This window comes from Nipponia nippon, unplaced genomic scaffold, assembly GCF_047370975.1.
Source record: "Nipponia nippon isolate SJK-2023a ecotype South Korea unplaced genomic scaffold, ASM4737097v1 scaffold_53, whole genome shotgun sequence".
In the NCBI taxonomy this organism is placed as follows: domain Eukaryota; kingdom Metazoa; phylum Chordata; class Aves; order Pelecaniformes; family Threskiornithidae; genus Nipponia; species Nipponia nippon.
In genome coordinates, this window is record NW_028262373.1 from 177,669 (window position 1) to 197,525 (window position 19,857).

At 48.7% G+C, this 19,857-nt stretch overlaps 1 protein-coding gene across 4 annotated transcripts; it reads right to left on the reverse strand.

Annotated features, from left to right (window-relative positions):
• Positions 1 to 10: 10 nt before the first annotated feature.
• Positions 11 to 19,435, reverse strand: SDR39U1 (short chain dehydrogenase/reductase family 39U member 1). 4 transcript variants are annotated; one of them, XM_087735241.1, is made up of 8 exons: positions 19,342 to 19,380; positions 18,662 to 18,768; positions 18,247 to 18,329; positions 17,482 to 17,603; positions 16,880 to 17,023; positions 16,506 to 16,655; positions 2,160 to 2,304; positions 11 to 361 (listed from the first exon to the last, which is right to left on the reverse strand). In XM_087735241.1, exons 1-8 carry the CDS (start codon positions 19,370 to 19,372, stop codon positions 322 to 324), a joined length of 822 nt encoding a protein of 273 aa, XP_087591367.1. In that variant the 5' UTR covers positions 19,373 to 19,380; the 3' UTR covers positions 11 to 321. The 4 variants fall into 4 exon arrangements, with proteins under 4 accessions (XP_087591367.1, XP_087591368.1, XP_009470016.1 ...); XM_087735242.1 differs by lacking the exon at positions 2,160 to 2,304; XM_009471741.2 differs by lacking the exons at positions 11 to 361; positions 2,160 to 2,304 and having other exon boundaries at positions 14,094 to 16,655; positions 19,338 to 19,435.
• Between the last annotated feature and the right edge of the window lie 422 nt (positions 19,436 to 19,857).

The window sequence follows — 19,857 nt, forward strand, 5'->3', positions numbered from 1 at the left end:
TTTATTTTTGTTTTGTTTGTTAATACAATTTTCTTAGGAACAACTCCATAATGTACATTATGTAGCAACATAATATATATTAAGCAAGCTTCAAATAATTTTCTTCTAATTATCAAAAAGCCTTAGGGTGACCCTAAAATCTGTATGAATAATGTATCTGTATGGAAGGATGTATACGGGTGTGTGGAGCTGGTGATCAGCAGCTAGAGTTGCAATGGTGGTGAAGTTCACCAGCCAAGTTATCACAGAGATGAGAAAGAAGGTCACACAGAGATAATACTGCAGCTTGTGACTGTGTCAGGCCCAACAGGACGAATTCTGTCACAGTGCTGGTGATGTTCTTTGATTCCATTCTTTATCCCTGCACCAACAACAGTAATAAAGATGGTTATAAACATGTATCAGAGTATAGAATCATTAAAACATAGAATCATAGAATAATTTAGTCTGGGAGGGACTTCTGCAGGTCATCAAGTCTCACAGACTCTGTGGACCTGTTTAAGTATATGGCCAGTCTCATGGAAAAAAAAAATCAAAATCCCTTATATTTAGTAAGAATTTAGCATGTTGCAATTTGTGTCTGTTGCCTTTCACCCTGTTGCTGTACACCTCCAGGAAGTGTCTGGCTTCATTTCCTCTGTATCTTCACCTCATCAGCTAGTTATAGACAGAGATAAGATCTCCCCTTAGCCTTCTTTTCTCAGGGATGAACAAATCCAGTTCTCTCAGCCTCTCCTTGCATGTCATGTGCTCCAGCCCAGTGATTAGTTTGGTGGCCCTCCAAGGAACCAGTTATACCTCCTATCACTGTCTTTTTTGTCCTGGAGAGTCCTGGACTGGACACAGTACTGCAAACGGGGTTCACAAGCATTGAATAGAGGGGTAGGATCATTACCCTGGGCTAGTTGGCTAGACCCTTGCTAACAGAGCCCTGGATCAACCTCCTCTAGTTGATTCTGCTTTTCCCCTGCCTTGCTGTTGTCCTCAGCTCCCAGTTCACCTTTTCTGGCCAAACAGCCTGCTCTTGCTGTTCCCTGAGCAGTAGTCAGCTAGAAATTTGAGAAGGGGAGCATCCTCCAAGAAACTTCACAAGGGAAAAATGAGCATCGCAGCCAGGAGCTGGCTAAAGTGGGGTCAGGGACTTAGGCTATATTGGAAAGGACTTTGAGCAATACAGATAGCAAACTCAGTGGGAAGCCTTCTGAAAAAAAACTTGTTGATCTTCTGTCCTCCCCTCAATTGAAAAAATCATTGAATCGTTGAATGGGAAGTCTCCATTATTTTTTTCTTCAAGATTGAAATGGAAACTACATTTTAAGTATTTTTATTTATTTAATATATATAAATTATACATACATATAAATATTATATATTAAATCATGCATTAATATGTAATACATGCTTAAAATATAGTGTATATATAATATATATTTATTTTATATATATATATATATTTGAAATATTTTTCATTTTTACGTAGTTCCCCAAAACTGAAAGACAGGGATTTAAGTTTCATTACAGAATAATTTTTAGCAACTTAAAAACATTTTTAATGCAGTTTTACTATTTGCGATGGATTTGTGTGCATATTTGTGTGCAGTTTGGGTAAGGGAGTGGTATCTCCACACCTACATATCCTGTTTGACAATGCCAATGCTGGTAATAATAAAAACAATGTATTATTTTTATGGAGGAGAAGTCACTTTCCTGTGAAAAGGTTTTTTTCAAATACAGGATGAAACATGCTGGTTTTTTCTCTATTTTTCTCCCAGGAAATTATTGCTGTGAGACATTTCAGGGGATCTTAACATACAGAAAACTTGTTTTCTCTTAGAAAAAGTTCTTGTGGTCGAATTGTCCCATTTCACTGCAACAGTAAGCCTACAAATGTGTTTCTGACCTTTGTCAGTTTGTCAGTGAGGTTGTTCCAATAAAGAGTTTGTTTAATTCTTCTCATGACTAAATATACTGAATAATTTGTTAGGCCATAGAAATTACAAGTGTAAGATCTGGAGTTTTTTCTTAATGGCCTGTCATTTTATTTCTAGGTGGTTAAAATCCCACAGTATCACAACAAATTTCCCAGCAGCACCTATATAGGCAGGAGCTGGAAGTCTCCTATGGAGCAGCAACACAGAACTACACTTCACAAAACTCACTTCCCTGGAGAATGGGGCACAGTGGTGCGTGACAACACCTGTTGTGGGAAATGCAGTGAACCTAGGTCTTCATCAGGCAATGGAAGCCATAAGTACATCTTCCCCAACACCTTAAGGAAGTTTAGTTTAATCCTGAATAATTGTTCTGCAAAGCAAAATGAAGAATTTCAATGACTCAATGATAGCAGTATAGAAAAAGGTAATTTTGTTATTTATAGTCATGATCAGATATTTTTGGCAATAATCAGACTCTGTGATATACTAAAAACAAAAGTTTAGACCATTTCAAGTGGGCGTTTCATTTCAGAGCAAAAACTAATATCAATATTTCACGTAAATTTAGAATAGAATAGAGTAGAATATTTCAGTTGGAAGGGACCTACAATGGTCATGTGGTCCAACTGCCTGACCACTTCAGGGCTGACCAAAAGTTAAAGCAAAGTATTAATGGTATAGTCCAAATGCCCCTTAAATACTGACAGGCATGGGGCATCGACCACCTCTCTATGAAGCCCATTCCAGTGTTTGAGCACCCTCTCAGTAAAGAAATATTTCCTAATGTCAAGTCTGAACCTCCCCTGCCACAGCTTTGAACCATTCCCATGCATCCTGTCACTGGGTCCCAGGGAGAAGAGATCAGCATCTCCCTCTCCACGTCCGCTCCTCAGGAAGCTGTAGACAGCAATGAGGTCGCCCCTCAGCCTCCTTTTCTCCAAACTAGACAAACCCAAATTCCTTAGACATTCCTCATAGGACATTCCTTCCAGCCCTTTCACCAGCTTTGCTGCCCTCCTCTGGACGCATTTGGGTACCTTCACATCCTTCTGAAATGATGGGGCCCAGAACTGCACACAGTACTCAAGGTGAGGCTGCAAAAACTCTCTTTCTGTAGCTAGCTGTAAGATCTGCTACCTCCTTCAGTACTCTGTGATCAATTCCATCAGGCCCCATGGACTTATGGGCATTCAACTGATACAACCGGTTGCTTATAATTTCAGTGTCAGCAAATGGAAAGTCACTGTTCTCACACTCGTGGTCCTCCAACTCAGGGGATGGGGCAGTCCAAAGTCTATCATTTGTATTAAAGACAGCCTGCTGAACAGCCTATAGCTCTCCATCCCAGCACTCCAGTCATGTGACTCATTCCATCAAGTCTCACTAATACCAATGACATCATCGCTCTGGAAACAGACCAATGCTTCCAGTTCATCCTGTTTGTTTCTCATACTGCGTGCATTTGTGTACAAGCGTTTCAGATGTGCTCCTAAATCCTCAGTGCTCCTGGGAGCAGTGTAAATGATCCCATTAGCATTGCCACCCTCAGGCAGTGCCATGCCAACCCTTGGCTTACCTTCAGCTCTCCCCATGGTATCCCCTTCCCCCAACGATTCTAGTTTAAAGCCTTCTCAATCAGTCCTGCCAGCTTACAAGCAGAGAAGCATTTCCCCCATTAGGACAGGTGGGTCCTGGCAGGCTCCAGCATACCTTGTGTCTCAAAGACTCTTCTGTGGTTATAAAGGCCAAAGTTCTCATAGAGGCACCAGTCTTGGAGCCAGGTATTGATGTCTTAGGTGTACTTGCTTCTTCCAGCATCTCTCCCCATTACTGGGAGGACTGAGGAAAACATTACCTGTGCTCCTGAATCCTTTAGCATTCTTCCCAGCACCCTGAAATCTCTTTTAATTGCCCTTGGACTTCTTGTTGTGATGCCATTAGTACCCAAGTGAAAGAGCAGGAGTAGGTAATAATCTGAAGGCTGTACTAAGCTAAGTTGTCTATCGACATTGCTGATTCAGGCACCAGCAAGGCAGCAAACTTCCTTGAAAAGAGCACCTGGTGTGCAGATGGGTGCCTCTGTTCTGCCCATGAGGGAGTCACCTACGACCATAACTTGCTTCTGTTTCTTCTCAGCGCTGGTCTTAATACAGCTCTTGATGCAAGTAGATGGTTGATGTGAACTTGGTGAGAGTACTTGCGCACAGATTCCTCCTCTTCTGTCTCATCATTTACTTTGTCTACCATACTCAGAGCCTCATACCTATTCTGTAAAGGTAGCTGAGAGGGTAAGGAGGGGTTCCTCTTACAGCTCCCTGCAGTAACTTGCTTCCACTCCTCCCTATCCCTCGTAACATTGCCTTCATCCTGGCACAAAATAGATACTGGACCTACCTCAGTAGTGGCCATGCTGAGTTGAATTAAGCGTACCAGAGATGGCAGAGCACAGCTCCTTTGGTCTATATCTCCTTCTCAGGCTCTCAACTGCTCCTCAGTCTGCCCAGCTCCTTCTGAAGCTCAGCCACCAGGTAGAGCAGTTCATCTACCAGGGCACACCTCCCACAGGTGTGCTTGTTACTGCCCTCCATCTCCCGGAGAAGCCCCAGGCACACCATGCAGCCTGAAACCTGGGTGGCCACATGCTCTGACAAGAGCCCTATCTGTGTGGCTGCACTGGTTCTACGGGGTGCTAGAAGCTCAGGAGAAACAGACGACATGGCTTTTTCCTGGAGGGTCACCATGTGGTGTTCCCCAGGGCTCAGTATTGGGGCCAATCCTGTTCAATATCTTTATCGATGATTTGGATGAGGGGACTGAGTGGTGAGGGCACTGGTGAGGCCACACCTCGAGTACTGTGTTCAGTTTTGGGCCCCTCACTACAAGAAGGACATCGAGGTGGTAGAACACGTCCAAAGAAGGGCAACGAAGCTGGTGAAGGGTCTAGAGAACAAGTCTTATGAGGAGCGGCTGAGGGAGCTGGGGTTGTGTAGTTTGGAGGAGGCTGAGGGGAGACCTTATTGCTCTCTACAACTACCTGAAAGGAGGTTGTAGCGAGGTGGGGGTCGGTCTCTTCTCCCTAGTTACAAGTGATAGGACTAGAGGAAACGGCGTCAAGTTGTGCCAGGGGAGGTTTAGGTTGGATATTAGGAAAAATTTCTTCACTGAAAGGGTTGTCAAGCACTGGAACAGGCTGCCCAGGGAAACAGTTGAGTCCCCATCCCTGGAGGTATTTAAAAGACATGTAGATGTGGTGCTTAGGGACATGGTTTAGTGGTGGACTTGGCAGTGATAGGTTAGTGGCTGGACTCGATGATCTTAAGGGTCTTTTCCAACCTTAACGATTCTATGATTCTATGATTCTATGTTGCCACACACCTGCCCACTCCATCATTTCCCATGAATCAGCCAGATTATAACATCATTATGACCTCCAGTCTGCCATAACTAACTTCAGCCTTTAGCTGATCACTGCAAATGATGGAAGCAAGGATTCTCATCTCTCCTCAGGAACAGTATTGTCCTACAGTTATTAGAGATGAAAAGAACACTGGGCATGACAATCATTCACAGGACAGGCTGCTCAGAAGGCTGTCACTCCCAGCCAGCAATAAGACTGGAGCCAATGGCAGTGGTCTCCATAAGTAGCATAGAAGTAGCTTATACATTTATCCTAAACCACACCCACGTTCATCCTTACAGCATTCCTTTTTTTTTTTTTTTTTTTTTGAAAGGGGTGGGGATAGGCACATAAGTGACCCAATGCTATAATTTATTTAATTTATTGCAGAGAAGTGTGACTGCTGGCTAACTGGGCATTTCCCTGCATGCAGCCCTTGCTGGTATCCTTCCTGCCAAGCAGCTACCTTTGTTTTCCCTTGTGTATTTGCTAAACAACAATTTCCTAGAGAAGACTAAAACCAGACTTCCTCGCTTAGAAGCTGGATGAATTAAGACTGAACTAAGTGTTTTGTCTTTCAATCTTTTCAAAATCTTTCTATTGAATGTATTTATTTTAAATATTTAGTATCTCCAAATATATTTGAAGAAATTAAAAGTAATGCTCCCAAGTAATAATAGTAATGGTTGCTGCCATCTGAGTTATCTGAGGGTTTTTTTAAATTCTCTTGGTTTACCTCAACGTCTAAGAAGTCATTAACAAAGCTTTACACAATTCACATAGGAGCAGCTGGAATTCAGGCAGTGTCAGTAATATACTATATTTAACAAGAGGCTAGACTGGAAATATTGTTCCTTCATTATTTCTTAGTATTTCAAAGGCTGATATTCTCTAACTCTTACCAGCATGTGAGTTTTCTGAGCACCTCTACAGAAATTTTACTTTAATATTTGTAAATATTTTAAACTCTTTTTTTTTTACCGATAGCCCACAACTTCATGTTAAAAAAAATGTAACCCAAAAGTTACTGCCATGTAAATTGAGATGTGGCTGTTTAAAAACTTGGTTTAGTCTCCTGTCCTTTCCTCCTACTCCTCTGTCACCTTTGTCCTTAGAACTGATTGGCTTCAGAAATCAATGGCTATTGTTAACCCAGAAGAAACAAATGGGAAGTAAAATTATCTGGATTTTGTGAAACAGAATATGGTGCAGTCTTTTGAAATGTATTTCTTCACTTCATCACTGACTTCCTGAAAATCTGCAATAAAGCCAGGGCGTGTGAATACTAGTTTTTAAAGGAGTTTACATCTATACATCATGTGCATTATTCAGAATGAAAACATATAAACTAATGTATATTATAATAACTTATCTCTCCTGTCCTTTAATACTTTATCTTTACAACTTTTTTATCACACCTGTAATACAGCAGTAGTTTCTTTTTTCTGAGATATATGTCATGCATAGGAGAACTTCATATCATACAGAAATATTAAATTAGCAACCTCGCGCCAAATCAGTGCCACATATTTGTTTAATCTGTGTTTGTTAAATGGCCCATTGTATTCCTCTAAGTCTTTCTTATAGTGTTGCAGCTTACATTCAAAAGTGTTAAATGCATACACATATTTGCAATTAGGATATTTTGAAAAATTAATTTATTTTTAAAATATTTTTATTGCAATGTGCAACATATCTTTAAATTGTCACAGGAAAACAGGATCGATAATATTTAAATGTACTTTGTCTATGATGTCAAGTGTACAATCATTTATTTTCTCTGATTTAAAATGAAGAGGGACCTTTTTTATTGATTGCTTAGTATTGACTGATACAGGGTATGCTGTAAATCTACTTCTTCTACTGAACAAGCTAGAAAATCTTTGAAATAATTTATTTTAGGAGTGAAATATCAAAGGAGAGCAAGAGAAAGTCAAACAGTCTATGAAAAGGCTGGCATTATTTAAATAACCTGGTGTATCTGAGGCAGCTGTGTGGAGTAGAGGGATGAACCATGTCCCCAAAAGAGCACTGGTCTCCCTTCAAATGGCACAAGACTTCAGTAACTGAACTGTTTGCAGATGCTCAGCTCACTCCTACACCCGTATACATGGGTGTATAGTTGCAGACCTCATGTTAACGCCCTGTGTCATCATACTCCTGCATTGCAGCTGCCCAAAGTCAGGGGATGAATTCTATGGCAAATGCATAATCTTTATTAGACACACAAGGCATGTGAAGGACGAAGCCCTCTTAAGACCTGCAGACTTCTGCACTGCTACCAACCCACCTTGTATCCACCAAGGCCGAAACTGTCCCTCATGTCACGGTGTAGGTGCCCCTGTCATAGTGTAGGTGCCCTGGAGCACAAAACCCAGCTTTTCTCTTCACCTTCCTCTGCATCCCAGAGGAGTCTGGAGCGGTTCCCAAGCTCAGAAGGCAGATGGAGCAGTCATGGCAGAGTAGTCACTTCTCCCTTTCTCAGGATGAGAAAATGGAAATCATACCTCTCCCACCCACAGAACCACTGCCCTGGAGCTTGCATTCAGCTCTGCTTTGAAATAAAAGTTCAGTCATTGCTACAGGATTGCCTTATCAGTAAAGGCTTCAGACAAGTGGTTATTCAAAATGCCTACATTGCTGCTGGGTTCAGGCTCTTCTCTGCTCCTTTGCAAAGTGAATTTCTTTGGTTATACAATAAAAAGCTGGTCTCCACACACACAAAGGAGCACAGAGGCCAAACACCAGGTAGAGAAAATGCAATAACCTAACCAAGAAATGGACACCCTGACCCAGCTCTTCCTAGGGCTATCCCAGGAAAGCCACAGGCCCCATGCTCTGGGGGTGATACCCATCCCGATGAGTTGGTGGTAGCAGCTTTCTGGGCCACCTGATAGACTGAGGCAGAGTTAATGCCTAGGGGGTATGGGACACATTATGGAATGAAGGGGAAAAGCATGTCAGGATTGTACAAGATTTATTATAGGATGTTTAGGGGAGGAACCACAGGCTGGTACACTTGTCTGGCCATGCCCTGCGCCTGTTCAGTGCAGTCTCTCCTGTCTTCTTATTAAACTTCATTTCTAACTATTTTCCTGGGTGAGGGCTCTCTATGGGGGCCTGAGTGCAGTAACTCGAGTCAGAAGGCCTGTGTGTCCACGGTGCCAGCAAATGGAGCAAGCAAGGCTGTGTAAGTGTGTAAGCAAGTATCCAGGCAGACGAGCAGGTGAGCAAGTGAAGTGACCTAGGGACCAGCTGTGTAAGATAACTGAAGAATTGGTTACCGGAGGGGGCCAGTTGCTGGAGAGATGGTAAGTTCTGGTGGCCGAGACACTCATTTAGGAGAGAAGGAGCTGCATGGTTGGGTCACTGAGGTGGTAGCGGCTGACCACTGGATATCAGAGGATGTAGAAACACCAAATATCGGAGGGGGAGAGGGTCTCAGAAAGTGCAAGAGGGCCTCAGAACCTGGGACAGTTCAGTCTGATCCTTCTCATCTGCTGCATGGATTTTAGTGTCCTCTTCCATGGTTGAAAAAACTCAGCTAGCCCCATGGGAAAAAGAGGGCAGGAGAAGCTGAGTAAGACCTTGCATGGGATTCAGGTCCTTCAGCCTCTCATGGCATCCAATTGGCAGGAGTTTCTTCAGCAAACCTTGCATCTCTCCACCATCATTTCCCCCATTTGGCTTAACCCCAGGACCATTTAAAGCCTAAAAGAGTCCCAAACTCCAGCAGCACAGTTGCAGATCATCTTGCAGAGACTCTTTCTAACTGCAAGTCAAGCTAAATATGGGAACAGAGCAGTACCTTCACATGGATGAATTCAAGACTGACTGCAGCTATCACCCCTTCCTGGCCATCAGGAGCCATGTTTCTATGCCATGGCTTTTCCGGGGACAAAAAAAAACCTTCCCTCTGAGTCACAGTGCAGGTCCGAAGATCCTCTTTTCCACGCCTGAGGAGCCCTGCCCTGCTCAGGTCAATACATACACCAGCTTTGTGACTCTTCCTCTTGCAGATGGGTATGAGCTAACATTAGGCTACAGTCAGATTTCTCTTATGAGGAATAGCAGAGGACACTAACACCTTTGGGCAAAAAAAGGGATAATAAAAAAGCCCTATCTCAAACAAAGGCCAGAACCAGGGCTAATGAGCCTGGACAAGTTGAATCAGTTCTGGGGAACTGCACAAGATGCCTTCCATATTTAACAACCATAAAGAATCACAGAATCATAGAATCATTTAGGTTGAAAGAGACCTTTAAGACCATCAAGTCCAATCGTTAACCTAACTCTACAAATCCCACCACTGTCCCTAAATGCCACATCTACATGTCTTTTAAATACCTCCAGGCATGGGGACTCAACCACTTCCCTGAGTAGCCTGTTCCAATGCTTGATAACCCTTTTGATGAAGAAATTTTTCCTAATATCCAATCTAAACCTCCCCGGGCACAACTTGAGGCCATTTCCTCTCGTCCTATCACTTGTTACTTGGGAGAAGAGACCGACCCCCACCTCGCTACAACCTCCTTTCAGGTAGTTGTAGAGAGCAATAAGGTCTCCCCTCAGCCTCCTCCAAACTACACAACCCCAGCTCCCTCAGCTGCTCCTCATAAGACTTGTTCTCTAGACCCTTCACCAGCTTCATTGCCCTTCTCTGGACATGCTCTACCACCTCGATGTCCTTCTTGTAGTGAGGGGCCCAAAACTGAACACAGTATTCGAGGTGCGGTCTCATCAGTGCTTAGTGTAAAGGGACACCTACCCAGTCCTGCTGGCCACACTATTCCTGATACAAGCCAGGATGCTATTGGCCTTCTTGGCCACCTGGGCACACTGCTGGCTCATATTCAGCCGGCTGTTGACCAACACCCCCAGGTCCTTTTCTGCTGGGCAGCTTTCCAGCCACTCTTCCCCAAGCCTGTAGCGTTGCATGGCGTTGTTGTGACCCAAGTGCAGGACCCAGCACTGAGCCTTGTTGGACCTCATACAGTTGGCCTTGGCCCATCGATGCAGCCTGTCCAGATCCTTCTGTGAGCCCTCCTACCCTCTAGCAGATCAACACTCCTGCCCAACTTGGTGCCATCTGCAAACTTACTGAGGGTGCACTCAATCCCCTCATCCAGATCATTGATAAAGTTATTAAGCAGAACTGGCCCCAGTACTGAATCCCGAGGAACTGTACTTGTGACCAGCTGCCAACTGGATTGAACTCCATTCACCACAACTCTTTGGGCCAGCCATCCAACTAGTTTTTTACCCAGCGAAGAGTACACCTGTCCATGCCATGAGCAGCCAATTTCTCCAGGAGAATGTTGTGGGAAATGGTGTCAAAGGCTTTACTAAAGTCCAGGTAGACAACATCCACAGCCATTCCCTCCTCCACCAAGCGGATCACCTTGTCATAGACAGAGATGAGGTTAGTCAAGCAGGACCTGCCTTTCATAAACCCGTGATGACTGGGTCTGATCCCCTGGTTGTCCTGTACATGCCACGTGATGGCACTGAGGATATCTGCCCCATAACCTTCCCTAGCACTGAGGTCACACTGACAGGCCTGTAGTTCCCTGGATCCTCCTTCTGACCCTTCTTGTAGATGGGTGTCACATTTGCTAACTTCCAGTCAACGGGGACCTCCCCAGTTAGCCAGGACTGCTGATAAATGATTGAAAGTGGCTTGGTGAGCACTTCCACCGCTCCTCCAGTACCATTGGGTGGTTCCCATCTGGCCCCATAGACTGGTGTGTGTCTAAGTATTGTAGCAGGTTGCTAACCATTTCCCCTTGGATTATGGGGGCTTCATTCTGCTCCCCATCTCTGCCTTCCAGTTCAGTGGGCTGGCTACCCCCAGAACAATTGGTATGAATTGCAGCATCTTTTTGGTTTGTGAGCATGATGAGCAGGAGCACTCACCAGGCAGAGAAAGGGCTCAAACGCATAGGTTTTAACAGCAGACTTTGCAGAAATGAGGCTTGTCCATTTCTCAACGAAGAAGGGTCACACAGCACTCATTGTACCTAACAGCCCTCAGTCTCATGGGCTCCGTGCAGAGCTTGCTCATCAGTCCCAGAAACAGGGATTAACCAGTGAAGCCCATTGTTAAGGGATGTCAGGAGCAGCCGTCACCTCTAGCAGCCCTGGCTCAGGACCCTCCTTCCCAGCTGCTGGAGTCCAGCCCAGGGACCTGAAGACTCGGGGTCTCTGCCCAGGCTGAGGGATGTGGCTGCCGCTTTCCCCTTTGCAGGTTCAACCAGCAGCAAAGCCAAGAACCTCTCCTGGAGACACACATACGGACACAGACAGAAACATACACAGAGACAGATGATGCCACTGACATGTCCGGTCACACTGCCAGAGCCCCAAGGCACTGCCGTCAACAGCACCCCCCCACAGGACCCATGTAACACACAAGCACAGAGCCACATCCCCTCCTCTTCTGGGGCTGGCAGAGACAGGTTACTAATGCAGGTACACACACAACACAGTCAGGCTTCACAAGCACCTGACATTTGTGGGTTCCTCGAGCACCAGCACAACCCCTCTGACTGCCCAGCACCCCTGCACCTAAGCCCTTTGATCCACCCTATGGGTTCCCTACTTGCCAGCTCGTCCAGCTTGATGCACCAAACATGCAGCACTCACACACTCGTCCCACAGGCACAGGTATCCTCGGATACCAACATGGACCCCCTGCCCACCTGATACCCCTGCCCGGACCCAGGGCCTCCTACTGGACGCTTGTCTAGCTTGAAGTTTGCTGGTGAATACACACGCACACCCCACGCACACCCAGACACTTGGCCCCCCGGCAACCGGCACACAGGCTGTGACCTGTGGTCCTGCTCCAACTGCCAGCACTGAGCCCCTCACTTGCCTCACTCACACAGGTCCCTTCTGCAAGGCTATGTAGAAGGAGAGTATCTGCTGCTTTAAGGGTATCTATTCAAGGACCTTCTCAATGCAAAAAAAAGGGATAATAAGAAATGGAGAAAGCCATAAACAAGAACATACAGGGACACAAACCTGACTGACAAATAAGGAAGGCAGTGATGAGAACCAAACCCGGTCAGTCACGCTAATTGATGAGGGCATGTAGGAGTGTGAGAATGTTTAGTCCAGTTTTATCTGATCAGGGACCTCCTCAAATGGGATGGTAAGTAAGACAAACCTGACAAAACAAACATGGAGACAATGACAAGAAACAAACCTCACCGCTCACACTAATTGATGGGCTATCAAGAAACCACAGGTGTCACTTCCAGGAAGATCAACACAGACTTCGTAACTGTTAACATTGTGAAACAGGGGAGATCCTGGATGCAGACACTGGCTGGCAGGGATGTGGGAATAGAGAGAGCTTTACAAACCTATGAAGGATGTAGAGGGGAAGGGGAAACGGGGCGTTGACAGAAAGGGGTGTAAAAGGGCCTGGTTGGGTATAAATTGCAGGTGAAACGGCTTTGGGAGTACAGAAAGAGGAACAACGTACATACCCGTCCACGCTAACCTTCACCAAATACCCGTGAATCATGAAGGCACATTAGCACGTTACCTAGTATGAAAAACCAGTATCCTGAAATATCGTTACTACTGGCCTTGTTAGGTCCTTGTGATTTGTCTTACAAGTCATCCTTTGAAGAACCAGAACTTGAAAAGGAAATAACTGGATTGAATGATAGCTGCCCTTGATGGTAGCTTTTCTCCCCACCCCCCAGGTACGTAGTCTGCCAGTTTCAGTTGGGAGTGATGTGCGTGTCTCTGTCCGTGTGTTTCTGTGAATGTGTGTGCATGCATAGCGGGGGTGTTGAACCAACGCATGCTCCCTACGTGCAGGTCTCGGGCAGGAGGGTGTGCATATGTGGTTGGAGACGACATTAGGGAATTTGGGAAGTACATGCTTGTCTTGGATTCCAGCTTCTGATTTACCATTCTTTAAGCTGTGAGAAGGGGCACTTGGGTTAAACTGGGAAATCTATAGGAGGGGTAGTCACAACATGCCCCTAAAATCTCGGAAAATTGTCCCAGTCAATTCTGAGCCATGGTTCACTGAATGAAGGGGTACAGGAAGGGAAATGCCAACCTTAATTAGGAAAACGGCAATGTCTTACAATTTGTGAAAGAATGTATAACATGGAGTAACATTACAAATGGTGCAGAACTACCACTGGTTCCAAAAACTAAGAATTAAGCCTAACTGTCTTTGGTACTGTGATGTGACTCAGCAGTCGGCAGAGCTAACCCCGAAGCAGGTCACCAGTGCAGATCACTCAGCTCTGCCAGAATGAGACAAAAACTGCAGGATCCACCTGGCCACAGACATCCCATGACCTGGTGCCCAGAGAGATGCAGCCAAACAAATGGACTTGCCTACACGAACTGCTGCACTTACAGAGGTGTCACTGATCTTAAGTGCCTCAACATGTTCATGTCTATTGCTCTGATGGGGTGGCCAGCAACCGCAGCCCTTGCACCCCCCACCCCCCCCCAAACTCCCATGGTTAATGCCCAGAGGAGTCAGGATCCTGCCCCCATATGTGCAGCCCACAGGGAAGCCCCTTCAGGCTCTATGGGAGTGAGGAGTGGTGCAGCTTCTTCTGATATTACCGGTCAGCTGGGGGAGTGTCAGGGTACGTGCATGGAGCGTGTCTCCTCTTTTAAAGCTATCTGGTCAAAGGAGCCATAAGCAAGAACATAGAGAGATAAACCTGACACATGACACGGGAGGTTGTGACGAGAACAAATCTGATCAGTCACCCTAATTGGTAAGGATGTGTGGAGCAAGTCTGAGAACATTTATTTTTACCGTTGGCAAGATAAGGAAAGGGAGGGAGACAAACACAAGAGTCATAAAACCTGACCAATTAGCACTAACAAAGACAATACCTAGAAATAAACCTCACACCAATTGACGAGGTCTCAAGAAGCTATAGGCAACCAGGACATTGCAACTGGTAAGGATGCAAACCCAAGTGTCCAGGAGGTTGGCTGGAGTTGGTGTGACCATGCCAGCTGCTGAGGGAACATGCAGGGGAGGGGGAGCTGGGAGCAACAAACAAGGGGGTAGAGAGAAAAGGCGTACAAAAGAAGCTGGTCGGGTATAAACCTGGGCGAGTCAGTGCTGGTCTGGCTGAGCTCTACACTTCACCACCACAGCCTGTCCTGTCTTCTTATTAAATCTTTTTAGAACTCTCTCTGCGTAATCTCACTATCCCATGCATGTGTGCTGCAAGGACTAAGCGCCAGCTACTGGGGGGATCAGCGTGAGTGGATTTGGTGCCAGCTACTGAAGTCAGACTGAGGGAGCAGGCACCCTGGCCTGTGGTGTCAGCTACTGGAGCCAGTGGGGTCTCACCTTACAGCCACTGCAGCGGTAACTCTGCACATCCACAAAACCAGTTACTGCGTGGCCAACATGAGTGAGGGGAGGGGCTCCACACCAGCAGCTGGAGTGGGACAGCAGCTCACAGCTTATGTGCCTGGTGCTGGGTGAGGAGAGCGTCTGTATCGCCCACAAACTGGGTGTGCACGGGGTGTGCATGGGTATCCACCTGCAAACTTCAAGCTGGACCAGCTGGCGAGCAGGAGGCCTCGGGTCCAGGCATGGGTATCAGGCGGGCAAGGTACCTCGGGGTACCTGCGAGCATGGGGTGCCTTTGGGACTAGTGTATGAGTGCTGCATCTGTCATTTCTCCGGACTAGCCGGTGAGTAGGGGACCTGTGGGATGGGTCATAGGGCTGGGGTCCAGGTAGGGGTGCTGGGCAGACACAGGGGTCATGCTGGTGCTTGAGGGACTGAGCGTGCAGGTGCTTGTGAATCCTGAAGGTGTCACATAAGTCTGCCAGCCCCAGAGCGGGAAGGGACATGGCTGGCTGTGCTTGTGTTCCATGGGTCCCACGTGTGAGTGCTGCTGACAGCAGCATCTTGGCTGGCGCAGTCTGTGTGACCAGCCACATCAGTGTCGCCTGTCTGTGTGTCATTTGTCCTGTGTGTGCACATGTGCCTCTGATAGGTGCTCAGCTTCAGGGTTGATTGAACCTGAAAACAGGAAAGCAGCAGCTGTGTCCCTCAGCTTGCACTACCTCACACCAAGATAAGCCACCCAGTTTCTCCCCAGGACAAGCTCAGATGTAGCTTACCCAAAGCCACAAGAGCAGCCCAGAGGCAACAGTCCCACTGCCACCCTTGTCTCTACAGGCTGGCAAGGCAGTGTTCTCCTTCATCCTCACCACAGCATTAGGGTTATGCAACCTTAGGTGCAACTCTTGGGCCTAGGCTCAGCTGCAGGTTCTGACACAGCAACTTGGTACCAGCAGAGAGCCACCACAAAAAAGGAGATGGCAAAGTCTCCAAGCCATCCACATCCAGCACCCTGTGCGCACCCTCAAGATGGATCTTCTCCCACAACCACAAGTCCATTCCCTATGAGACCGAGAAAGGCAAAGCAGAAGACCATAACTAGGTCTCTATGTGACCATGGGGGAAAGACATGGGGAAAAACAAGAAGAGGAACTTCCAGTAACATTGAAGAGAATTACAATACCTGAACACCTCTTTCCTGCTGCCACCCCTGTCTCTCAGGGGAGCAGACATTACACCCCCCAGCTGCTCTGCAAGCAGCTCACACGCACACTGTGGAAAGTCACAAGCAGTCACAATCCTCAGAGGGGCTTGTGCCCTTCCCCAAAAGCACGTAATGTGGAGACTGCGGATGGCAATAAAGAGGGACGACTTCTAAACTGGGGATACACAAAGGGAGACAGAAAGGGAAAAGACTGCTCACCCTCTCTGTATGGGGATGGAGAAGTGTCAACAAGGGGCAGGGCTACCCTCTTTCACCCAGGGGAAGGCATGTGAGCCAGGGAGATCACAAAATCAGGGCCCAACCCAGCTCAACCAAGGAGCCCTCAAGCCACAATGTCCTTCAGAGCTCCAGACAGGTCAGGGAAGATGAAATGGTAGCCGCTCTCCAGGGTGTGTTTTGGCAACACCCTTTGGCCCTCCAACAGCATGACGGCCCGCTCTGCCCCAAAGACAGCCCGCACAGCCCAAGCAGGCACTGGCAGCAGGGCTGGGCGCCCCAGGGCTGCAGCAAGCTCCTGAGCAAAGGTGCCATTGGAGGTGGCATGGGAGGATGGGGAGACACCATTGAGGACGCCTTGCAGGCACTCACTCTCCAGGGCATGACACACGATTCCAGCCAGGTCCCGAATGTGGATCCATGGGAAGGGCTGCAGCCCAGAGCCCAAGGGGCCTCCTAGTCCCAGACGGAAAGGCCAGATCATCTGCGAGATTGCACCACCATCTCGGCCCAACACTACCCCTGTGGGGAGAACAGAGTGAGACCAGGAACACCCCTCCACCCCACAAAGAACAAAAGACCCCTTCACCCTCAGACCTACAACCAGGAGGCAATCCTTAGGTCGGACTGGAACAGCACCCCAACAAGGAAAGGCACAAGACCTCATGTCCTTCTCCCTCCTCTTCCCCTACTTGCCCCAGCACCAAAGCAGAGCCACCCTGAACAGGCATGATGCCCCATCTCACCAGATCTCACCACAACACCACGAGCTGGGCTCCCAGGGATGAGAGCTGCAGCCTCCCAGGAGCTCACCAGGCGCGAGAAGAAGTCAAAATCCCCCCCAGGACTGTCCTCAGTATACTCAGCTGTGGGGCTAGGGCGGTAATAGCCTGTGGGTGTAACAGCAGAAAGGGAGTCAGGGTTGAATCATGACACCAGCCATGCCTCCCCCCCCGAAACAAACCCTCTTTCTTGCCTCCAGGAGCCCAGAACTCGATCACTCTGTCAGGGACATCCTCATATGAACAGCAGAGGGTCTCTCTGATGGGAATGCTGACAAGTTTTGGAACTACCAATGTGCTCTGCAAGTTTAGCCCGCTGCACTAATACTCAGGTTGAGCAGGCAGCCCCAAGAACCAAATATACCAGCAACGAAGACACTGAGCTGGTTGCATAGAAAGGCGCTTGTTCTAAAACTGAGCATCACAGATGCTAAACTGTGGCTGCTTTAAAGACTGTAACAAGCATTTCAAGGCAAGACATGCGTCCCCCCAGAAGTCTGTTTCTGTCTGGAGGTATACCTCTCCAGGTCAGCATGAGTCATGCCTTGCCTGGGCCCAACCAATACCTACGCCGGTGACGAGGACCCAAGCACGGGGTGGCTGTTCAGCATCGGCAATGGCTTTGGCCAAGGTCTTGGTGGTCTCAACCCGGCTGCTGATGACTTCCCTGCAGAAGGCGTCACCCCATCTGGGAAAGGGAGAGCCACCGATTATACTCCGCGCAAGGACATCCCAGGAAACAACAGCACCAAGGGGCGCCCTGGCAGATACCTGCTCACAAGCACAGGAGAGGTCACATGAATCCCACCTCCCCACCCCAGAGCAGGGGGAGGACATGGGATCTTACTACCTAAATGCATGGGGACTTTGGGAGATGGTGGCTCTCCACTTCCCACAGAAGGCTGTGGGTTTTGGACTGCCCTAGGACACAAAGGCAGCAGAGGAGCTGGACACCAAAGCCGGGTGCGGTGAATTTTTCCCAAGCACGCAGTGGAGGCATTTCCAAAAACACCCTCATAGAAGTCAAACTTTGGTTCTGATTTTACATCATCTAAACGTAGGCATCCAGTATCATTTCGGAAACGTGGAACTACTTTGCCTGGCCTCCAACTGTCAATCCAGAAGGGAACCTGTCTTCCAAAGGTCTTCCAGAACTTAACAGGCCCACAGAAATATTTTTGGATACCCGAGGACGCAGATGTCAACAGTTAGGTAACCCAAGTGCTTCCTGGACACCCTGTTTCCTCCCCAGATCCCTTCCACGTTCTCTGACAACACTGGGCTGTCTTGCCTTCACCCAGTCCCAACAGCACTATGGGAGATCAAGTTACCTGCGGAAAGGGTTGAGGACATTTTCACCAGCCAAGTTCACCACGGCGTCGCACAGGGGCAGTCCACGGCGGGACAACTCTTCCTAGGCAGGGGTAAGAGACATCACACACCCAGCCTCCTCTCTGCTCAAGCCTTCCCAACGACCAAGCAGGGTGGGCTCCTAAGAACTCCAGTCAGTTCCTTCCTGACACTGCCCAGAGCACAAACATGAACGGAGAAGGTTTTACTCCTTGGAACTACAGCAGTACCCATGCTAATGACTATGACCCACAGAGGACCCAGGAGCCCAAGAGTACATCCACAGGAGCCAAATTCCCCATGCAGGTTCCCTGTATGCCATGGCAGGCCAGGGTAAGCAGGCTTGCTCCTCAGCTCTGACACGTTCTCCCTCCTGTGACCGCCCTCAACTCATACCCAGCTGATTCGATCCTTGCCCTCTTGTCGAGAGACATAGGTCACTTCATGCCCACGGCTCCGCAGCAACTGGGTCAGAGCTCTGCCCACAAAGCCAGTCCCACCACCTAGGAGAAAGACAGGACATTACAGATTTGCTACCCAGACTGGCATCCCAAGGCCTGCACAGGCGTCCCCATTACCATGGCCAGCTTCCTGGCGTACGTGACTCTGGGCCCAGACCCCCCTGCCCTCAGCTCCCCCGCAGCCCTGAGGGCCTTCACTTCCCGTGTCCGGGCGCCACGCACCACGTCCCAGCCGCGGGGTGGAGGGTCGGTGCCTCCAACCTCTGCCCGCAGCACCCTCAATCGAGGCCTGCACCCCCTCCCCCCCCAAACTTCGTCCCCCTCACACAGCCCCCGCACGCAGCTGCCGTGCGCAGCACCCTGGGGCCGCCGCTCAGGACCAGCTCCCTCCGCCGGGCGGCCTCCCGCGCCCGCCCCGCTCCCGGCAGCGGCCTGGCTGAAGCCTCCCCCACCCGCACCAGCGCCCCTGAGCGACAAGGCGCACCGCCGCGGCCTGCCGCGGCCTCAGGCACCGGCTCCCCCAGCACCGCCGGCTCCCCCAGCACCGCCGGCCCCCCCGAGCACCACCGGCTCCCCCAGCACGGCCCGGCCCGGCCCGGCCCCGCACTCACCCACCAGCACCCGCATGGCTGCGCCGGGTGCGCATGCGCCAGGCAGCGCTGATTGCGCATGCGGCCCCCCCGCGCACCGCCTTCCTCCTTAAAGGGCCAGGGCAGAGAACGGGGCGCGGGGGCTGCGGCGGGGGTGGGTGGCAGCTTAGAAACGTGCTGGAAAACCGGTCCGAAACGAAGCGGGAGAAGCAGCGGCATGAGCAAAGGCCGAGGAGCTGCACGGCGGGGCGAGAACCCACTGGGCGAATGCAGGAGAAGGCCGGGGTGTGCAGCTCCTGATGAAAACACTGAAGGAGACATGGGTTGCCTGCTGCAGGGAGAGGCGAGAAAACAACTCGGAGGAATTTGTTAAGTCAGTCAGTTAATCTGAGCTGAAATAAATGCCAATGAAGTGTTTTTTAATATTTCTAATCCAAAATGAAGGGTTTTGCAGTTGGGAATTAGGCTGGGATTGTTCTCACTGACCCTAAGCCTCTGTTCCCTCCGGACGCCTTCTGGCACGTCTCCCCAGGGTCACTGA

Bases quoted from the DNA above. Each gene is read 5' to 3' on its own strand.
- SDR39U1 (XM_087735240.1), bottom strand. From the start codon at position 19,372: ATGCGCACCCGGCGCAGCCATGCGGGTGCTG. The intron at 18,330-18,661 runs GTATGAGTTGAG...ACCCCTGCCTAG, and splicing joins GCAAGGATCGAATCAGCTGG to GAAGAGTTGTCCCGCCGTGG. The intron at 17,604-18,246 runs GTAACTTGATCT...TCCCTTTCCCAG, and splicing joins GTCCTCAACCCTTTCCGCAG to ATGGGGTGACGCCTTCTGCA.